This window comes from Dermacentor albipictus, chromosome 9, assembly GCF_038994185.2.
Source record: "Dermacentor albipictus isolate Rhodes 1998 colony chromosome 9, USDA_Dalb.pri_finalv2, whole genome shotgun sequence".
NCBI classification, from domain to species: domain Eukaryota; kingdom Metazoa; phylum Arthropoda; class Arachnida; order Ixodida; family Ixodidae; genus Dermacentor; species Dermacentor albipictus.
The window spans coordinates 27,814,353-27,834,259 of record NC_091829.1 but is presented as its reverse complement, the minus strand read 5'-3'; the positions used below and the strand labels follow the sequence as shown (position 1 = coordinate 27,834,259).

Here is a 19,907-nt window from a genome sequence, read left to right as displayed (position 1 = left end):
GAGGATAGAGATGATGCAGAGGTCCACACCAGCTTCACCGTACAGCCACTTTCAGAGGGTGGAATGGAGGCGGACGTTTTAATTGCATTTTTGCTATTAAAATATGTGCTTTATTACCTGAATAAACGTTTTGAGATTTTACTGACGTGCGATAAGCAGCAGCCCATTCGTATCGATTACAATCCGTGCTGTTTATTGATTCAATTTGTGCGGCGGTAATATTTGTGAACGGGGTTCTTTATTCTACGACGGGGTGGTCGTCTTCTTTGAGCAGCATCCCCATTGGACAACGAATATCCGCAGGACGTTCGGGAAAGAACCGAACGCAGACCGTCGCAGACTGACCCATGTGGAGCAAACTGACAGCTGTCTTTCCCAGTCCTCCTCTACAATCTTCGTATTTCTCTCTTGCCTTTTCATCTTTCCTGTGTTCTTTTCACTTCGGAATTTCCGGGCGGCAAAGGGTTAACCGTGTGTAATACATCCAGCCTTAGGTATATATATTAGGTTATAGTGGTGGTGCATGCTGGCATCTGCGGGTTTCCTGGAACTTGTAGCGTCCCCATGGTGGACTCGGTGGTGGGTGGCTACCACCGCCGCCAAATTTTGAAACAATGTTATAGCGCAAGCGTTCCCTCGACTTCCTGATTGACCTCTGAAAAGAGGTTGCACCGATGCACTTTTCGATTTATGCTCCGAACCTACCTTGACACATTTTCACAATACCATGTCTTACATAGCGGAAGAACAAGTATGCATAAGCTATGTATTCCCATTCTTGGTAGTGAAATGCTTCACAGAAAAAAATTGGTAAAGAATACAAAGCCTCAAAAATTACCATCATAGACCTCCTAATCAAATTGAGAAACAAATAACAAGTGCAAAAGCTGTTCGATCTTGTCAGTACTGGTGACATCAGTCACAATTTCTCCCCATCCCTCTCTAAATACCTGCAGGGCCGTTATCTGAGAGGAAGATTTTCTCAGCTTGAGTGACGAGGAACTTCTCTCGGGACTCCATGAACAAAGTGTGATCAAAGTTCAAAGAATAGCAATCCGAAGAAACGATGAACAACTCCCCACCAAACATGTTTTTGGTACTAGTAGCATTCTTCCCATCTCTCGCGAGGCAGGATATCTAAAGATCAGTGTCAGACCATACATACAGAACCCAAAGCGGTGCCTTCAGGTGCCAGAGGCTCAGCCATGCATCACAATAATGTAGAGCAAAAAAATGTGCGTAAAGTGCAGTGCCAACGGCCGTGCCTCTGAAAACCAGCGCTCCCCCATGTTGTGTAAACTGTAAAGGGATATCCAGCGTATTCACGATCATGTCTCTGTTGGAAGGAGGAGGAGGCGATTGCCCCCACAGTTAAGAAGAAGATTTCATTTTTCAAAGCGAGGAAGAAGCTTTCACTCTCACCTCAAATATAAGCTAAGCCAATGTGATGTGGCAAGGGGCAGCACCACATCACTCTTGGGAGCCTACAGGGGTCACTGTCAGTGGTTCTGTGCCAACTCCATCTGCCCCCTTGGTGGCAGCAGCCAATGCTGCTCCACCATCATCCAAGACGGCCCTGCAGACAGCTGTTCTGCAGGTTTTAAGGCTAAACTGAACACCAAGGCTGAAGATGCATGTCTTGGCGCCTGGCGCCATCTACGTCAAAGGAACAGTGCTCTTTTGATGGCTCTGAGAAGGACAAGCTCCTTGTGACCACCAAGAAAGTGACAGATAACCTGAATTGTTACCGCCCATCAAACGAGTATTGTTCACTAAAACACATCGCCTTAAATTTTTAAGTTCGCACACATAAGTACATTTTTCATCTTGTAAAGATGGCTTTCATAGTACACTGGAATTGTTGAGGTTTCATACACAATCTAGGTGACATCAAAGACAAACTCTTCGCCAGTGCCAGTGTGTCTTCAGGAAAGAATCTAGGTCCAAAGGGTAGTCGAATTCTCAAAGGCTCTATCATTGTCCAAAGAGACCGCAAATATTCCAGCCATTTGTCAGGAGGAGTTGCTATAGTAGTTGTGCAAAGTGGCACTCCTATCCGAAATGTCCCATTGAATGCATCTTTCGTGGCTGTAGCTGTCGTCATTCTGTCTCTCAACACCACCACCGTTTGTTCCCTGTATATTCCAGAACCATACCTATTTTACTACCAAACACTTAGAAAATTTAACAGAACACTTACTGGAGCCATTTGTTTGGGTAGATTTATTGCTCATCGTACTCTATGGGGCAGTGTCAAAACTGACCAAACAGGGCAGCTCGTTGAAGAGTTTATTCTATCCAATGATATCTGCCTTTTAATCTCGGCTGGATGCATCAACATTCTTTTCACCGGCTTCCCACACTTTTAGTTGTTTCGATTTAGCTTTTTGCTCACCATCTCTTTTTAATGATCTTAAATGGGAAGCCCTCGACACGTCATAAGGTAGTGATCACTTGCCCGCAGTCTTCAAACTCTTACCACCACCACCAACCTTAGGCCACGCTGGTGAAAATTGCAGCTCATAGAGTGGCCAGTTTTTATGTAGAATGTAGATGTATTTTCAACAGAACTGCGCATTCATGGACTTAAAAAAAAGCTCACTGAGGCAGTGGCAGAAAAGGCGATACCCGTCACTCGGTATTGTGTGCAAAAAGCTAAATCTCTGATGGACAGACGAGTGCATCAAAGCTAAAAAAGAACAAACAGGCTTGGGGAATCCTTCGAACAGGCCAAAGCCAAAGAAGCACGATTTATTTGAAGGCAGGCGGAGACATTACCCTGGCAAAAATACAGATCTTCAATTAAAATTTGCAAGATGCCTAAGCTTTCTCTTTAAGAGGAGGAGAACGCCATAGCATTCAAAGACCCCTGTCTGCTTCTCGCGCATCCTGATAACTGCAGCTTATGTAACTGTAATGTTTACCGTGAAACGCTGGCGGCGAACGCTGTGCACGAAGGCAAGCTTTCTGGTATAAATGCGGCCTCTCGCGTTTTGCACTTTTAATATTTCAGTCTGAGAAGATTCAACATAAAAGGCATGTGCTGTCGTTTTGCTTTCATGTCATTTGTTTGGGGGCTGTCATTCTCAAACGGGACTGTTTGGTGTTTCTTTTACAATTCATGATTGAAGAACGTAAAATATAGATTCGAATTAAACTACCATTCATTCATTTCTTCAACAAGTAATTATTGGCACAAGGGCATGTTATTTTGAAACGTGCATGCATCCTTACTGCAACAGCCGGATGCAGTCTGCACCCTGATCCTTGTTGTTGTCTTACAAAGCCCTGGCCATATTTGCTTCGAGATGTGCAGACATGACGTGACCAGTCTTGCACTGTCATGTTGCAGAATCGTCACGTGGCGGCTGCTCCTGATGCACTACTTCTGATCGGATGCTGATGGCTCCTTGGCGATCCTAACACTATCTGGCTCTTGTACTAACCAGACATGCAGCGTGTAGCTTGCTAAGTGCAGAGCCTGTTAGTACTGAGTCCACAACCGCTGTTCCAGGCTACAGCCCCTTGCAACAAAGAGTTCAGACATTGCGAAGGTTCAATGTCATTTTATTAGGCATCATTTCCTCGCCAGTGCAAGCAGTTCTTCCAAAAGCCCTTTGTGCACAACAAATGAAACAAGATGCCATTTCACTAACACTGTAGAGCTCCCCAAACCAAAAAGCAATATCCCTTATCATGGCTGCGTCAGTCATTTCAACAATGCAATACCGTTGAGCTCGCAACTCAACAATTACAGCACTCAGTTGCATGTGTTACATATGGTGTGATCACACTGGGTTGTACTTTCGTTCACTTTGAGGGCCTGCTTGCCTCGTTTGTCAATGCTCATGTTTGCATTTCCTTCACGACAACAAAATAACTTACGCTCTTCATCGTACATACACTATGAGAACAACAGGCAATTTCCATGCTTGTAGAGCCATGCTGGGCTAGCAAAAGATTGGCAAACACCTGCTTCAGGAGGCCATATTTGCTTTTTAATTATAGACATCAATTTAGTAAGCAGGCCTGCCAGTTCATCTACGAAATTTCCACCGTAACACTGCACCAGAATACCACTGCTAATATTTTCTTGCTTGAAAGAGCAACTTGGGCGAGTCAGTCCAAGTCAATGGCGCGAATGTAGCGCAAAGCAGTGAAGTGAAGTTAGAGGAAAGATGTGCTGAAAACAGGTCCCTGTTTGTACCTTTTTCTGTAACCACACTTTCGTGCTCTACACTGCATTCATGCCATCACTTGTTCGACAATAAAAAAAAAAAGTTATATATGAACTAAATACTTCAACACAACCAGTGGTGGTAAATTTATTAGTGGTACCAGCAGCTTGAAAACAAAGAAAAAAATTGGGCAAGAAATATGTTCTCCCAGTACAGCAATTTGTCTACTTTTGCACATTGGTTGCGCATTGTACGCAAGACATGTACAGGGTCACCGGCATCTCAGCTTAGCTAATATTCAGCCACTAATAGATATTTATGAAATTTAGAATGAAGATCTATAGCCCAGTCCTTGATTAATAAGTATTTGCATTATGTGTCAAGACAGCCACTTTTTCAAATAGGGCACGACAGACTTGAGCTATATTGGAAAGGGCAAGGCTCGACATTCCAACAAAAAGGCATCACATTCAGAACACAGTTCTACTGTGAAAATGCTCATTTGCATAACTTGGACCTGTCAACTGTCCTTCAAACAGACAAACGAAAACAGCACAGAGTGAACAGCTATTTGGCTTGAATGAAACGTGCAATGGTCTCTTCTGCCCTCCTTAGGACAGGTAAAAACAAAAGGTTTGAGTATACAGCAACAAAGTTGTCAAATGCAGTGCAAGAACTGAGTCTAACTTGCCGCAGGCTGAAATGCAAGCATTCTGGAGGTGTGTGAAAATGGTTACTGCAAATGACAATTTAAATTAAACTCAACTGCATTGAATTTATTCAAGTTTACAAGCCCTGTATGGCTAATGCAGAAAAAAAGAAAAGGTCTTTAAATGTAGATAAATTATGGCTCTGCCTGAAGCATCGAGCACGCAGAGCAGTTGCCACAACAACGCACATCTGTCTCCAATGTGGGTTATTAACTGCAACTATTAGGCCACCTGGTGCATGTGCACGCATGTAGACCATGCACCAAACAGACTGTGTGACATTTGCAACATATAAAGCAACGCATTCATAGCGTACAGCTGGCACTAACCAACTCGGTGGTCAACTCCACTTTCTGAAGCAGTTCAGTGAATCAGTTAAACAAAAAAATATGGCTATTGGTACACTTCAATAAAATGCTGTGGGGCATGGTAACTAAAATGTTACAAGGTACCTAGATGTGAACAGGCGCTCTTAAAACAGATCCCATAATGTGAGCAGTGAAATCAATGCAGTCAGAGAGGGATGTGTGAGCGCCAGGATAAATAAAAGGCTAGACCAGTCGCAGTGCTGTAATCCAGTGCAACATTTGCATAAAATAATGTGTTTCTGCATAGATGAACTTGTTGGCTAGCAGCAGGCAGTATGTACAGCAACCACAATTTTTTAGCAGTTCATAAAAATGAAAAAAAAAAAATCAGTTTCCAAAGCAAATTACGACAGCTCGCAGCACATTTGACGGCAGACTTGGCACGACATTTGTGGTTCCGGCGTGGATAAGCCTTACATCCTTTAACAAGTTTAGACGGGTCTATTCACAAGCACCATGAACGACCCTTTCAGGAAGCCGAACTCCGCAGCAGTGTTTGCTGAATTCGAGGACTGGCGAGCTTTTCAGTCCGCAGCGGTCCCCACCACAAAGGCCTGCCCCACCTTCCCTAGGCATTCACGCACACTCGTTTTACATTCACACTCCACGTGTCAGACCTCTCAGCGTATGCTCGCAAAGAGACTAAGTGCTGACCGTGCTTCACGCTGTGACCGAGCTTTGCTGAACACATTCCAGAACCGTAGCGTCTCGTCGCCCGCACCAGTGACGACGCTCTCGCCGTCGGGGGACACGGCAAGGTAGAGCACCCGGTAGGAGTGACCGGTCAGCTTGGCAACTTGGGCCAGCGATGGGTACTTCCAGACGAGGATCTGGTTCTGGGAATAGCCATGCGTGCTGACGAGCTCTGACGCATGTTTGGACCATGCCAAGTTGCACACCTGCAAGAGCAAATATGTGAAGACGTGTCAGAATGGTTACCTCCCTTGTTATCAATAAGATGAGAGACACACAATGTTTGAATAAATATCATTATCATTCTATGTGTAAAGGATGCCGCAGCACTGCAGAAAGCCTCGTCGCATTAAGCTGCAGAAGTTTTAAGTGAATATTTACTTAAGATTCACTGTTTGACGTATGACAGGGAGGTTTCCTGAACTATGCAATGCTAACGTTTGTATTCTTAAATATCTCTCCACCTGGCAATCTACCTTGACTACAAAAGGCTGTTATTACCTCACTTTGTATGGTTTGACTAATCCTTGCTGGAGTGCCACGAAACCCACCGATTGTGCCTTGATCACCACAATATCTAACATCCACTTTACAGTGGTACCTTCCATGGGTTCCTTCAGGTTTCTATGTGTCCATATGCCCATCGGTCTATACGCCCAACCAAGGAACTAGCTGCCTTGCACAACGTCTACAGTTGCTATCGGTAACCATATGGACATATTCTTAACGGACATATTTGACGTTACATGTGGTATTGGTGTACAGTCGAACCCATTTATAACAATATTCAAGTGCCACAAAAATTCCATTGTTATATAACTGATAATTATTATAACCGGGTTGCATGAAAAAATCAAAATAGGTGGATGACAGAGCTGTTGCGAGAAAACTATAATGGCGGTGAGGCCAGTGCTCTTCCCCACCACCTTCCTCCATCTGGCTGCTGATTGTGTTCTCGTTTAAGTGCTTCCTCGGTGCTACGATCACGGGCAACAAGTCACGGCTGTCGGCGTTAAAGAATGGCAGCGCTATAACAACTGCAAAGAGGGGTCATGGGTGGCAAGCGATATGCGAGCACCGTCAAGGCATTGCTTTGGTGGCCCCAAAAGGGGCCTTAAGATATTGCGAGAAGGCTGCCACAGCAGCCTGTCAGCTTGAGAAGTCCAGAAGAAAGGCTGAGGCAAGATCACCACAAGCATCTCGCCACATACTTCTCACTGGCTTGCACGAGAGCACCCTATGTCTATCAGCCTTGCATGCTTTACGCGAAGCTTGCCGACACCCTTCTCCAAAACATCCAGGTGCTACATGTAGTGCAGCGGAAGGTTCCGCGCAAGAACGAAGCCCCGGAGGGACTGAATCATCAGCCGGGCCTCCTGTGAGGGCAATGTTGAGGCAGCCTGCCCTGCCGCATCATCGCTGCCATCGCCGCCATTGCTATCTGACGCAAGCACGTTCGTGACGATCGCCTCCTCGGTTACAAGCACTTAGTTTACGAATCTATAGCCATGCGCTTTCTTTTCAGTGGCAACGTTGTGCATTGCCGATGATCAGCGGGCGGATCGGCCAACTTCCGTTCCAGCGGAAAGTCAAGCGAGGCTGCAAAACCGTGTGGCTAGAAACTATTTCGATGCAACCAACAAAGACAAACGTGAGCGATTAAGCTTTTTGCAGAACTGTGCTGAAAGAGGAGCCAGCGAGCGATATGCGAGCAATCTATGAGCAGTACAGTTAGCGTGGTCCGTTTGTGTTTTGAAAAGTTGGGCGGCGTAGAGCTATGGAGCGCAGCCCATTCATGCTCGGAGGGAGAGAGGCGCGTGGAGATGGCTGGAAAATAAGCGCACGGCTTATTTTATTTGATTTTCTACTTTTCCAAGGATTTCGCATTTCACTACCTTTCAGCTCGGACACCCAGCAGGAAGACTTCATCGTTATAGCCGGTAATGCAGCATCGGGGCGTTAAGATAAGTCACCTCGTGTACATTTGACACAGCCTTGGAGAAGAGAATAGGTTAACTCCTGCTTTTCAAGATCTTGGTAAAATGTCCGAGATGTGCAGAGATTTTAGATAAGCTTTGGATTGAATTCAATATACAGTAATACCTCGTTAACTCGTAGTAAAAACCGGAGAAAAATTGAGACAAGCAAAGTTGCGGAAATTAAAGTGAAAAGTCGAGTTCTTTCTGAACGATCCATCACTACTGACAAGCTTTTCAACAAGAGCTTGTAAACTGGCTCTTTGTAAAGGGTTCAAAGAAAAGATAAAAACAAACCAGAGGTACCAACCAGCTCTGTTTTGCAGAACCACCATTTTATTCAGTGTATAAAAAGTGTGTGAGGCTGGTCTGCTTTGCGGCAGCACTTGGACCTAGAAAGGCGTCCTCAAGCTGCTTCGGACATCGCAGAAGCCAATTGTTCCCACCGCTGCACTTAACTTTATTTCGCAGGAAGTGAAGCACATTTCTTGTTTCGGCTGATATCAGCTGTGCTGGAATGCACGCGGCACATGTGTTTTTATTCTACGTTGTGTAAAATAAAATTGAAACACAAATAACACCCCTGAAGGTGAATCACGTGCGCTGCATAAAGTGGATAAAACAAACTGCGTAGAACGTGCTATTTTGTAGCACCTGCCCCTGTGTACGTCTCTCCAGTCACACGTCCACGTCGGTTCTACATGAGCGGCCGGACAGCAGTTTCACAAGTGCACTCCGCTGCCATCTACCCCACATAACATCAGGCTATGCCCTTCCATATCACCCCGTCAAACGACTATGGGTGATGGTTCAAACTTCCATATGTGTACATGTCCCCGGCATACTAAAGAAATCATTGGTTCCCGTCAGTGGACTACAACAACTTGCTCTCGCGTACATCTGGTCAGAATACCAGACATATGTTCATGTTTACACAGACGGTTCCGCATCACCAAAGGCATCGACAGCAGCTGTGGTTATACCAGCCCAACAGATGACTCGAGGTTTCATACTAGACCATAATTTTACATCAACTGCTGCAGAGCTTGTGGCTATTCGGGAAGCGATTCGCCACATCTGCGGGGAAAGACGTCAAGAGTGGTGCATTTTCACGGACTCAAAACCTGCGCTGCAAATTTTGGGATGCTTCCTGCGCCACACTGCATATCAGGTTCTGGCACTGCAGATCACCGAGCTACTTTCATGCGCTCAAGAAAAACACCACCGCATAGTGTTCCAATGGATCCCGGGACACTGCGGGCTCAATGGTAAATAGATGGCCGATGCTGCAGCAAGACGTGCCCTCAGCAATGGCCTGCGAACTGTAGTGCCATTCTCCAGACCGGACATCACATGCCTCCTGTCGGAATTAAAGAGGAGTGCGACGAGAAGATACTGGGCCCAGCCAGACGCTCGTCAGGTCCGCCTTAAATGGCTGGATCTCGATATGAAATTTCTTATTCTGCGTGGAATTCCATGCCCTCATACATGCCTGATACACAGACTGCGATTAGGCGCCGCCTTCATGCGCAAATATTTGTACATTATTGGACGGACAGACTCCCCGGACTGTTCAGTGTGTGGCGCTGTAGAGATTATAGAACATGTGCTCGTGGTGTGCCCTGAGTATGCACGCGAAAGACTGACAATGGCAGATACATTAAGACATTTACAAAATGGTCCACTGTCGGAGGACCTCTTGCTAGGCGCATGGCCACAGAGTTGGCAGATGACAGAGACAATGCGTGCACTTTCACGTCTCCTAGGTGACACGGGCCTGGACTCACACCTGTGATACCAGTTGTGTAATGTGTCCTTCACTTCCTTCCTCCCATTATCATTCCCCATTGTGACCCTTTTTCTTCCCCTCTTCCCCTTCCCTTACGTAGAGTAGCAGGCCAGATGCTCCATTATCCGGCCGACCTCTCTACAATTTCCAATCATTAAAATACTTCTTCTTCTTCTCCCGTCGCATGACGTGTCACATGGTTACTTGACAAAGTTGTTAAGCCACTAGGTTTCGACTTCACGCTCAGGGAAAGCACCCACTTTGTGGTGGCGCGGTGCTGTGGAAAATTTCTATTTAGCACATTTTTCGAGATATGCAAGTTCCGAGTTAACGAGGTATCGTTGTACAGTGGAATCTCCTTAATTCAAACACGCTTAATTCGAACTTCCGGTTTATTCGAACTGTCGCCGTGGTTCCCTCAGAGTTATGTGTATTCCAATGGCCGAAAATGCCCAATAATTTGAACGCGCAAGCATTTGCGACGATTAATTCAAACATACTGCATTCCGACAATGCTCTCAGCAGTACGCCAAATCACGCGGCAGCGCCTACGACCTGCATTGCTCTGACCTTGCCATAGAAGAGAAACTTAGGAGAGAGCCCTCAACATTGTGCCTGAAGAAAGAGGGAGAGAGAAAAAAGTGACAAAAATTTAATCCTCTCTGAAATGGCAACAGTGCCGTTTCTGTGTTGCGCCGCAATGCCCCAGCCACACTAGTGGCAAAATGCGCACTGTGGGAGGAATCGGTCCTGGGCCGACTTTTCGTGGTTCACAGCAGTGGGAAATGGAGGAGACCAATAAGAGTGACCCCTACAGTGACGTACGAACGGGAAACTGGTATCATGCGAACCTGCCCAACCGCTCTATTCGGACTCGCGTCTGGTTCAGCCGAATTACTTGTTTCACACTATTGTCTGCTTACGCCAGCTCTCGCTCGCGCTTGTTTTGGTTGGTTTCATTCGTGCTTGTTAATTTACAATGATGCGCCTAAATCGTTGTTGGGCATGGTGCGCTATATCCGATTCTGTATAAGACAGAACCTGAATACAAGGATGCGAAGGCGACACTTAGTACCTCATTCTGCTTGTCTTTTGAATGCTGCAACGCCGCAACAGAAGGGAGCACACGAACATGATTATGATCAGCGGCAACGACTTTGTCATCTTGATAAGGCATGACTCGCGTTAAGAATGCATGATGAAGAAGGTAAATACAGCGCCAATCTGTTAGCAGACAAAGGAAAAAGTACATGAACACGCAGAACAAAGCAGCAGTGGAGGCGCAGTCCGGCTTCGGCAACTCGGCTAGCGCCATTCAGCCAGCAGGCGTGAAAACAAATCCGCTCCCTCACCCTCCCTCTTAACTCCCTCATCTCTGCATGCACGCGCCTCCGCACAAGCACTGCCAGCCCAGCTGGCCTGGCACCAGCTTCGCCTGCTCCATGAAGTTTCATTTTCTGGTGTTATTGGGAAGCGAGCATTGGCCGGCGTGGGCGGTTTCGTGGTCCTCATTCGCTGTGTGCTTGCGCGCCACGATATATCACGACTCGCACCATTCGTGCATTGTGTTATGGTGCATGAATACTTAAAAAGAAATCCTTTTAATTCAAACAAATTTTCGGGACTCTTCAAGTTCGAATTATCGAGATTCGACTGTATATCCAGGAATGAGTGTAAAGAGTATAACCCATAATAGGTGTGCTCAGGAAAACACATACAGTGGAAACCTGGTTATACGTCTCCCTGTTTTGCGACAACCCGGGTTTTACTACAGATTAGTGCAGTCCCGGTGAAGTCCCCACAGAAGCAATGCATTAAAATCCCAGTTACCCGACGCAATTTTACGCCTGACCAGCGCTATACGACGACCCTCGAGAAGCGCGGAATGGAACAGTGGACGAAAGAAAAGTGCCGCGGGTTTCTTTCTCCTTCTCTTCTCGGTGGCATCACCTCTGGTCGCGTTGGGGAAGCGTTTCTCTCCCCCCACCAGCAGCCGCCCGCGACGCCCGCTGTGCTGAAATAGCACCTTTTCTTCTCCACAATCACTTTCTCCCTCTTTTCTCGGCGTCGTCGCCTCTAGTCGCGTTGGGGAAGCGTTTCTCTCCTTCCAGTTTCCCAGCAGCAGATCGCAGACAAGGTAACGCGGAGAGGCCTAGGTTTATCGCACGTGTTCTTCATTGTAATCCTAGCAACCAGCGTTCAGTGGAGTTTTTGAGTTGTGTGGAGCAACACGACACATGATGTCCTGAAAGTGAACAGTTCTGTCGCTCTGCGATAAGCTGAATATTATTGAGGAAGCGGAAAAGTGGCATGGAACCACAAAATTCAGCATTGCCTGGGGCTTTAGCATACCCGAATCTTCACTTGCCGACACCGCTGCAATATCGGACGAAGACAACAACGACGCCACAGATGCCGTGCCTATGCCTACCACGTTTGCCAACGTGCTACGGCACGTAGACGGCATCTGGAACTTCATCTGTTCATGTGACACAGCAGAGGACCTCCTTTTGGACGTTGCCCAACTCGAGCGAAAGCTCTTGGTTCATGGATCAAACAAGGCCCAAAAAGAAACTTACCGACTTTTCTTAAAGTTCGTGCCGGCTGGCGGGAATCGCGGCAGTGGGCAGTGGAGTGCCATAAAGGTTCATTTGAATAAAGCATGGCTAGAACCTGTACTGCAGCATCCTTATCGCATCTACTTTTTTGGTAATTTGGGCTTCCCAGCCCTGCAGAGTATGTTAGTAGTTTAAATTGAAGTTTCTCGTAAACCTGTCGGGTGAAATACCGTATTTACTCACATAATGATTGCACTCGCGTAATGATCACACCCCTGAATTTTCTCGTCAAAATTCGATATTTTTTTATTTCCCTCGTAGTGATCGCACCCGAACTTACCGCAGCGATATGTCGTTTGCGAAGTCTAGCTGATGATGATCGTGCTTACCATTTGTCGAATGCTGAGCAAAACGACTCTTAAAAGTTACCGAGCGGACTGCATACACCAAACAGATTCCTAGCAGGCGCCCCATTTCATTCCCTTCATCACTTTTTGCACTTCAAGAATTAAAAAAAAAAAAGATCTACAGCCAAACTTGCCTTGGCTTTATTATTTGTTTGCTTTATAATGGTTGCCAATTTAATGATCTTATTCATTACTGATACGAAAGAAGCTGTTTCAATCCACAAATTGTACTCACGCGAAAAAGAAAAAAAAAAAATCGCGTTCGGCTTGCTTTGTCAGTCGCCTGTTCGTTGACGTGTTGTCATCCTGCAGCAAACGCGTTCCGACACGTTTCCATGGACACCACATTTTCTACATTTTTCAAGGCGGTCGTGTGCTTTGTGCTTGTTTGTCTGTGTTGGTGCCGTTTCACCATGGGACAGTACGCGAGTTTTATGGCCGCGTTTAAGCTTAAGGCTGTTGACTACGTGCTGGAGCACGGCAACCGTGCTGCTGGCAGGCATTTCGGTGTCGATGAAATCAGAATACGCTATTGGAAAAAACAGCATGGGCAGCTCATAGCTACTGATAGGACATGCCTAGCTTTCCGCGGACCCAAAACCAGCAAGTTCCCTTACATTGAGGAGGCGGTCCTTAAATATGTGAAGGACCTGCGCAAGGATGGTTGTGCAGTATCATTGGAAATGATACAGATACAGGCGGATGCAATTGCCAGGAAGCTGGGAATCATCGCAAAGGACTTCCGCGCTAGCTCAGGTTGGACGACTCGCTTCATGCGATGAAATGGACGTTCACTGAGGCGGCGGGCGTCGTCGTGCCAGCGGCTTCCATCTGCGTATGAAGCAAAGGTGACAGACTTTCATCACTTCGTCACGAGGATCCGCGAGAAGAATGGCTTCCTCTTGTCGTAAATAGAGAACACCGACCAAACTCCATTGACCTTCGCCATGCCCCAAAACACAATACAGTGGAATCTCGATGATACGATCACGCTGATACGAATTTCTGGATGATACGAATTTTTCTGTGGTCCCGGCCGAGCCCCATTACTTTGCAACGTGTTAGAGAATGGTTGTTACGAATCAATTTTCGACCCGCGTCGGTTGATACGAAAATTACCGAAGACATTGGAAATTTGAAAGTGTGCTTGGCGAAAGCCAGACGCTGCTGCCGTCTGCGCTCCAATTCATTCGCTTTGTGTCCGGCGATATCGCCTGTCGCTGCTGCCGCTTTCGTTCTGCTTCCCTGCCTTTGGTACCCGGCGATCTAATCAGTCGCTGTTGGCGTTTCTTTTCTGCCTCCCTTGCTTTCGCATCTGGTGACATGTTCATTCGTGGCATGCGCATTCGCTCCTTGTTCTTCTGGCGTTTGGTGTTGGGGGAATCCGGTGTCCGCTGGCGCTTCCCCGAACCGCATGGCGCGCAACACAGGCCTCTCACTCGACTGCAACGAAACGGCTGGCGAAGGAGCGGCGGTGCCACCGCCGACGCGCGCGCGCCCGTTCTACCGCTACTGTGTGACGTCACGGTTGCTATGCGCAGCTGCGCCCCTGACCGGCGCGCCGGTTGCTAAGGAGGGGAGGAGGTTGCGCCGCTGCGCGGATGAGAGACCACAGTTGGCACGATTCCAGCGCACGGATGGACTCGACCGCGAGCATGAGTCCCACCGATGGCAGTGAGAGAGAACAGCGCGCAGTTACGCGATTTCTCCCTCTCTCTTTTGGTGCGGAGGCGCGGACGCGGCGCCGGACAGCGCGGAGGCCGCGATTGGGCACCAAGAGTTTGAAGCGGTGGCACTTGTGTTGCTTTTGTGCTTTTCTTCATTTTCCGCGTGCCATTGGACGGAGTGGCTGCTGTGCTTCGGGCCGCGTTCTTTGTGTTAGACGTGGGCGACGGCGAAGGACCCACCACCGGCGGCTGAAACGCTGCATGCGCGCTAAGTTCTGAGGCGTGCGCGAACGAAATCAGCAACGACACGTGCACGCGTTTTTATGGATTTGAACAAAGTCTGCTAATTGACCTGACAAAGAAAAAGAGGCAGAGGACATTAGAGAATTTTCTACAAGAAATAAATCCTTTTTACGTACTTGTGTCTGAGTGAGTTCACCTCTGACTCTTTGATTTAGCTAGTTTTAATTGTTTCGATGATACGAATTTCGGCTGATACGAATATTTTTCGTGAACCCGTGAGATTCGTATCATCGAGATTCCACTGTAGTCAACGAGATGGGTGCTCGGAGTGTCCTCGTGAAGACGGTGCTGAGAAGCTGCGATGCACTGTAATGCTTGCAGTGACGGCAGACGGGTGGAGGCTTTTACCATACGTCATACTGAAACGGAAGAGTATTCCGAAGGAAAACTTTCCCCGTGGCATCCACATCCGCGCTCAAGTTAAAGGGTGGATGACAGTGGAACTCATGGTCGATTGGATTAAGACTGTTTAGGGACGAAGACCAGGAGTGCTTCTGCTTACTTCGCTTCTTGTGTTGGACAGTTTCCAAGGCCATCTTGTGGATAGTGTTGGAGGTGAGCTTAAGGGGGGATGAGGGTCTTGAAAACTTTTTTTTTATTTCTTAACGTATCTTCCTGAAAATTCGCATGCAGATATATCTTTCAATGCTGATTCCAAATATATATTCAGATTTGATATATCCCATTTAGAAATGAAGATATCGCAAAATAACTTATCCCACATAGGTCTTTTGTTACGGGCCATTATGGTAATTTCTTAATTAAAAAAACTAGTTTTAAAGAATAGCTGTCATTTCCAAGGACCTACTGCACATCCTAAAGCTAAAGAAATTTTTTAAAAGTCATCATATAGGTCATGAATGAATATCAAAGTAGGGAGAAAAAAACAATGCAGGAGTAATTAGCTTACACCTGACCTAATTGCTAGTCTATTTGGTTTAATGAAAAATGGAAAGCTTTAGGATGCAGCTGAGGTTTCACTGAAAAAAATGATACCTAATTCAATAAAATCAGTTGATGCAAACATTATGAAAAGTTCCGTAAGGCAAAGGCATTTGATCGAAAAAGCAAAGCTGAGAAAATTGCATTCAAAGTTTTGCTTACTCTGCCACTTTTGTTTACCTATCACATGGAAAAATTTAATGCTTTAGCATGCAGCCCAGTCATTACTGAACACAATAACACCAAACTCACAGAAATCTGTTCATGTAAAGATTGTGAAAACTTCTGTATTGCGTTGGCCTTTGACAAAAAAAAAGCTCAAAAAGTCACCTGCTATTTTCTATGAATCTGCCACACATTCACAAAAGTCCTGGGCAGTAGTCCTGGGTTCTGTCAGGCTTGTGTTTCTTGGCCATCCTCTTCTTCACCTTTTCAGCGTTGGTGTGACTTTTATCAGACCTGCACAGCCTCTGCTTATCTTTCTCAAGGCTCCTACGAATGAGGCAGCTCCCAGGACTGTAACCAAGCTGTGCTGCAACAGCTCTGCTGGTTGCTGCCATTCCTTGGTTGAAGCGAGAAACTGCTTCTGCAACAGCTCTTTCAACAGCCAGCAAAGAGTCATGCGTGTTCTTGGAGCTTTGGCTCCAAATGACAGAGTGTAGGCACTCAATGGCGTTCTGTGTCATGCCATCTTTGCAGCGCTCCAAGAGGGCCTCGTCGCCCAGCCTTGCAAAGATTGGCTCAAGAGCAGTGCGAACGTGGCCTGGCAGAGGGTTTTTGTGTGGTGACGGCTCCACTTGGTTCGCCAAAGCACGATTGAAGGCACACCACGAATCAACCCCTTGAGGACAGCAACTGTGGTCTGGGGCTTCATCTGTCGAGGTCATGTGCAACAGCGTGGCATGCACTGCCTTTTTCATGCCTGCAACGTCGTGGCTGTGGCTCCGCAAGGCATACCCATAGTAGTTTGTAATTTTCTTTATCTTATCTTGGGTGAGGTTGCCCTTTCCGCCAAGAGATTCTCCTTGTGCCTTCTTCTTCTCCACCAAGTTGCGAAGAGCCGTCCCCATCCGCTTGTGGACATGGTTCAAGCAGTCTTTCTTTTCAATGGATATATATCCATACACTTCTCCTGAGGTCAATGCATGAAAGGTGCGGCTATCACCATCAGAAAGTATAGTTGTGTACCGCAACCCATTTTTTTCCAGAGACCTGTTGAACAAAATGATAGCTGCTTCAGTCTCCATCCGGCCGGCATTGCAGTCGATGTTTTTCATGCACTTGTGGTTCATAGCCCAGTCACCGTACCCATCATCACTGGGATCAGGTGCCCCTTGGCACCCACGACAGTACCTCGAGAGCACAACATGGTCCAGTACTAGGCCAGTGTATAGCTCTATGATGCAGCCTACTGCAATATTTGAATTGTGACCACGTGTTTTCCATGTGCCATCAAATATGACATCTACATTTCCTGGTGGATTCAGGAAGTTCTTGTACATGTCCTTCACCACTTTGACGCTTGCTGCTTCTGTAGCAGTAGCTACTGCCTGGCAAGCTTTCACCATGGTGTCCATATGCCCCCTGAAAGTCTTGTGGTGAAGTCCTCGGTGAGAGAGGTTCATGGTGGCACAAAAATCTGCTAGGGCAGTCGCTCCCTTGCCTATACTTTGAATTCCCTTCATTGCCCGCAAATTGACTTCAAAGGGCGTGATGTTGGATTTCCCGGGCACTCGTGGCGACGAGAAGTGCCGCTCGGCGAAATCGCAATTTGAGCATGTGAGCTCCAACTTCACTGCTAGGCCGTATTCTCTCTCACTGCACTTTGCGAGTTGGAGAGTGGTCATCCCACACTTGCTGCAGCTTGTGGACACAAACATCTTCTTTAGCACTGAGAGATCAACGATGATGTACTCTGTGCCGCGATCGTCATCTTCACTTGCTGTGCCGACGTTCATTAGCTCGAACTTGCGGGAAGTCGCGGACTGCTTCGCCAATGAAGTTTTAACGTTGTCTGCGTAATTTTCGCGCCCCGCGCACTCCGCCTCCGTGAAAAACACCGTGTCGAAGCGTTGAGCACGCGAGCTCGGTTCAGCCGCGTCCGTCGGCACCGAAGCGGCGTGCGGAAACGCCGAAGTCAACGTTAGGCTTAGGTTAGTCATCCCTGGGGGTCTGATGTTGCTGCTACAGCCTCTTGACGTGTCACTGAACAAATCGTTCAAGGACAATGTTTGAAGACTGTATGCAGAGTGGATGGCGGCAGGCGGGCATGATATGACGCTGAGCGGAAACATCAGAAGACCGTCCGTGGAAGTGCTTTGCTCCTGGATAATTGAAGCGTGGAGTGATATCTCCAATGAGGTAGTGGCGAAGAGTTTTAAGAAGACCGGCCTATCGAACGTGCTGAACGGGACAGCAGACAACTTTAATAATAATAATAATATTTGGGGCTTTACGTGCCAAAACCACTTTCTGATTATGAGGCACGCCGTAGTAGAGGACTCCGGAAATTTTGACCACCTGGGGTTCTTTAACGTGCACCTAAATCTAAGCACACGGGTGTTTTCGCATTTCGCCCCCATCGAAATGCGGCCGCCGTGGCCGGGATTCGATCCCGCGACCTCGTGCTCAGCAGCCCAACACCATAGCCACTGAGCAACCACGGCGGGTAGCAGACAACTTTCTGTGGGACTGTGAAGATGCCCCCAATGACGACACTGCCGGTTCTGACACTGAAGCTTACAGCGATGACTGTGAAGATTCAGACTCAGAATAAAGTGAGGCACCCTTTATTCAATTAGAAAAATAAAAGGGCAGTGTGCAATTCATGTAGTGCCTACATAATGTGTGCGTTTATTACAAAGATAAGCCATACTCAACTTTTATGTTTGGCTATGTTTACCATAGCCACCGTAAGAATTCTGACCCGAAACTTGCCCTTTTGCGTCTTTGGTGCTCAAAATTTTTTTTTTTTTCGGAAAATTTACCCCCATAATGATCGCACCACTGAATTTGCATGAATTTTTTTTACAATAAAAGTGCAATCATTATGCGAGTAAATACGGTAAGTAGTATTTTTATAGGCATAATTTATGTTTGGATTTTACAACGCCCGCATTTTATGATGCTTTTTCACAGTCCCGAGAAAGTCGTTTAATCAGGGTTTCACTGTACCATTTGTTTCCCAGACCCCCTCATGCTGTGGACTTCTTACGAATTTTTAATTCCATAGGTTGGCAACTATGCAATTAATGTACAACGCATTTTGATTTCCTATCTAAATAGATTCTACCTCTACCAGTGAAACTGTGCTGTTGCCACAGGTGATATTTAGGGATTTTTAAAAATTGACTGCAAGACACATTGCAGATTTTTTCTGCATCGAGCAACAAACAAATGTACTTGTGCATCTTCTCGACTAACCTGTGAACCGGTGTCCACACACTGCATTGGCTGTCCTGTGAGGGTGTTCCAGAAACGGATGCAGCGGTCAGCGGTGCCCCCACCGCTGGCGAGCAGGCCGTGCTGGTGCGGGGACCAGGCGATGGCTTTGACGGCCGCCACGTGCTCCGTGTAGCTCTGTACAGGTGTGCTGCTGCTCAGGTTCCACACCAGCAGCTTGTTGTCGTTGCCACCCGATGCCAGGTGCTGATTGTCGGGCGACCACTTGAGGCCGCACACTTCCTGCCTGTGGCCCTGCATGTGACAGGTGTGACCAAAACATTAAAGGAGTGCCGACATGACATTATTGTTCAGTAAAGCAGTGGACAGGGCTAGTTGGCGGACGTTCGTGATTGTACTGCACTTAGTGTTACACTGACAGAATAACAAAACATGGACCTACGTGGCACAATGTATGTCCACATTTTGTTCCTTTGTGTTATCCACTAGTCCTTCAGTCAGCGTAACACTAAGCGCAATACAATGATGACATTATTGATTTGTCATTACTTTTTCCCTTCAATGAAGCCTGAAGCTCTCTAAACCCTAGAAAATATGCTGTCAAGCATCAGAGCGCAATCAATAATGTACTACAATACTTGTTCTGATGTGAAAGCATCAAATGGCCCATTGAGTGAAAAAGCTGGCGTCTTCAGCCTGTAGCAGCGAAACAGCACCTAGATTCCCACTGGCTGCTATGCCACATCACAAGCACACCTTGGTGGAGTAGAGCGGACGAAAGGGGAGACCTGCTGCTGCGGTAGCGCATCAGGTGTTGCATGAGGGGAGAGGGCGTTGCAGGCTGCTGCTGCTTACTGACTTGGGCAGCACATACTGCTATGGTACATTACTTACAGCGCAAAACTCGAAGAACA

General features: G+C 47.0%; 1 protein-coding gene and 1 long non-coding RNA gene across 5 annotated transcripts in view; one reads left to right on the top strand and one right to left on the bottom strand.

Moving 5' to 3' along the window:
* The window catches only part of LOC139049764 (uncharacterized), a 32,318-nt gene that overhangs the window by 3,348 nt on the left and 9,063 nt on the right, over positions 1 to 19,907 (top strand). The window contains exon 5 of one of the 4 annotated variants that reach the window (XR_011508562.1): positions 5,953 to 6,092. The exons of 2 other annotated variants lie outside the window; for them this stretch is intronic. This is a non-coding gene — a long non-coding RNA (uncharacterized lncRNA). Of the gene's footprint in view, positions 1 to 3,352; positions 4,342 to 5,952; positions 6,093 to 19,907 lie in introns of those variants that run through there. One more of the 4 variants, XR_011508564.1, reaches the window with a different exon arrangement.
* fzr (fizzy and cell division cycle 20 related) overlaps positions 5,443 to 19,907 on the bottom strand; it is a 29,079-nt gene continuing 14,614 nt past the window's right edge. Inside the window, exons 7-8 of the mRNA XM_070525571.1 lie at positions 19,015 to 19,287; positions 5,443 to 6,155 (exon numbers count right to left, since the gene is read on the bottom strand). Coding sequence (XP_070381672.1) covers positions 5,877 to 6,155; positions 19,015 to 19,287 — 552 coding nt within the window. The 3' untranslated portion in view covers positions 5,443 to 5,876. The remainder of the gene's footprint in view (positions 6,156 to 19,014; positions 19,288 to 19,907) is intronic.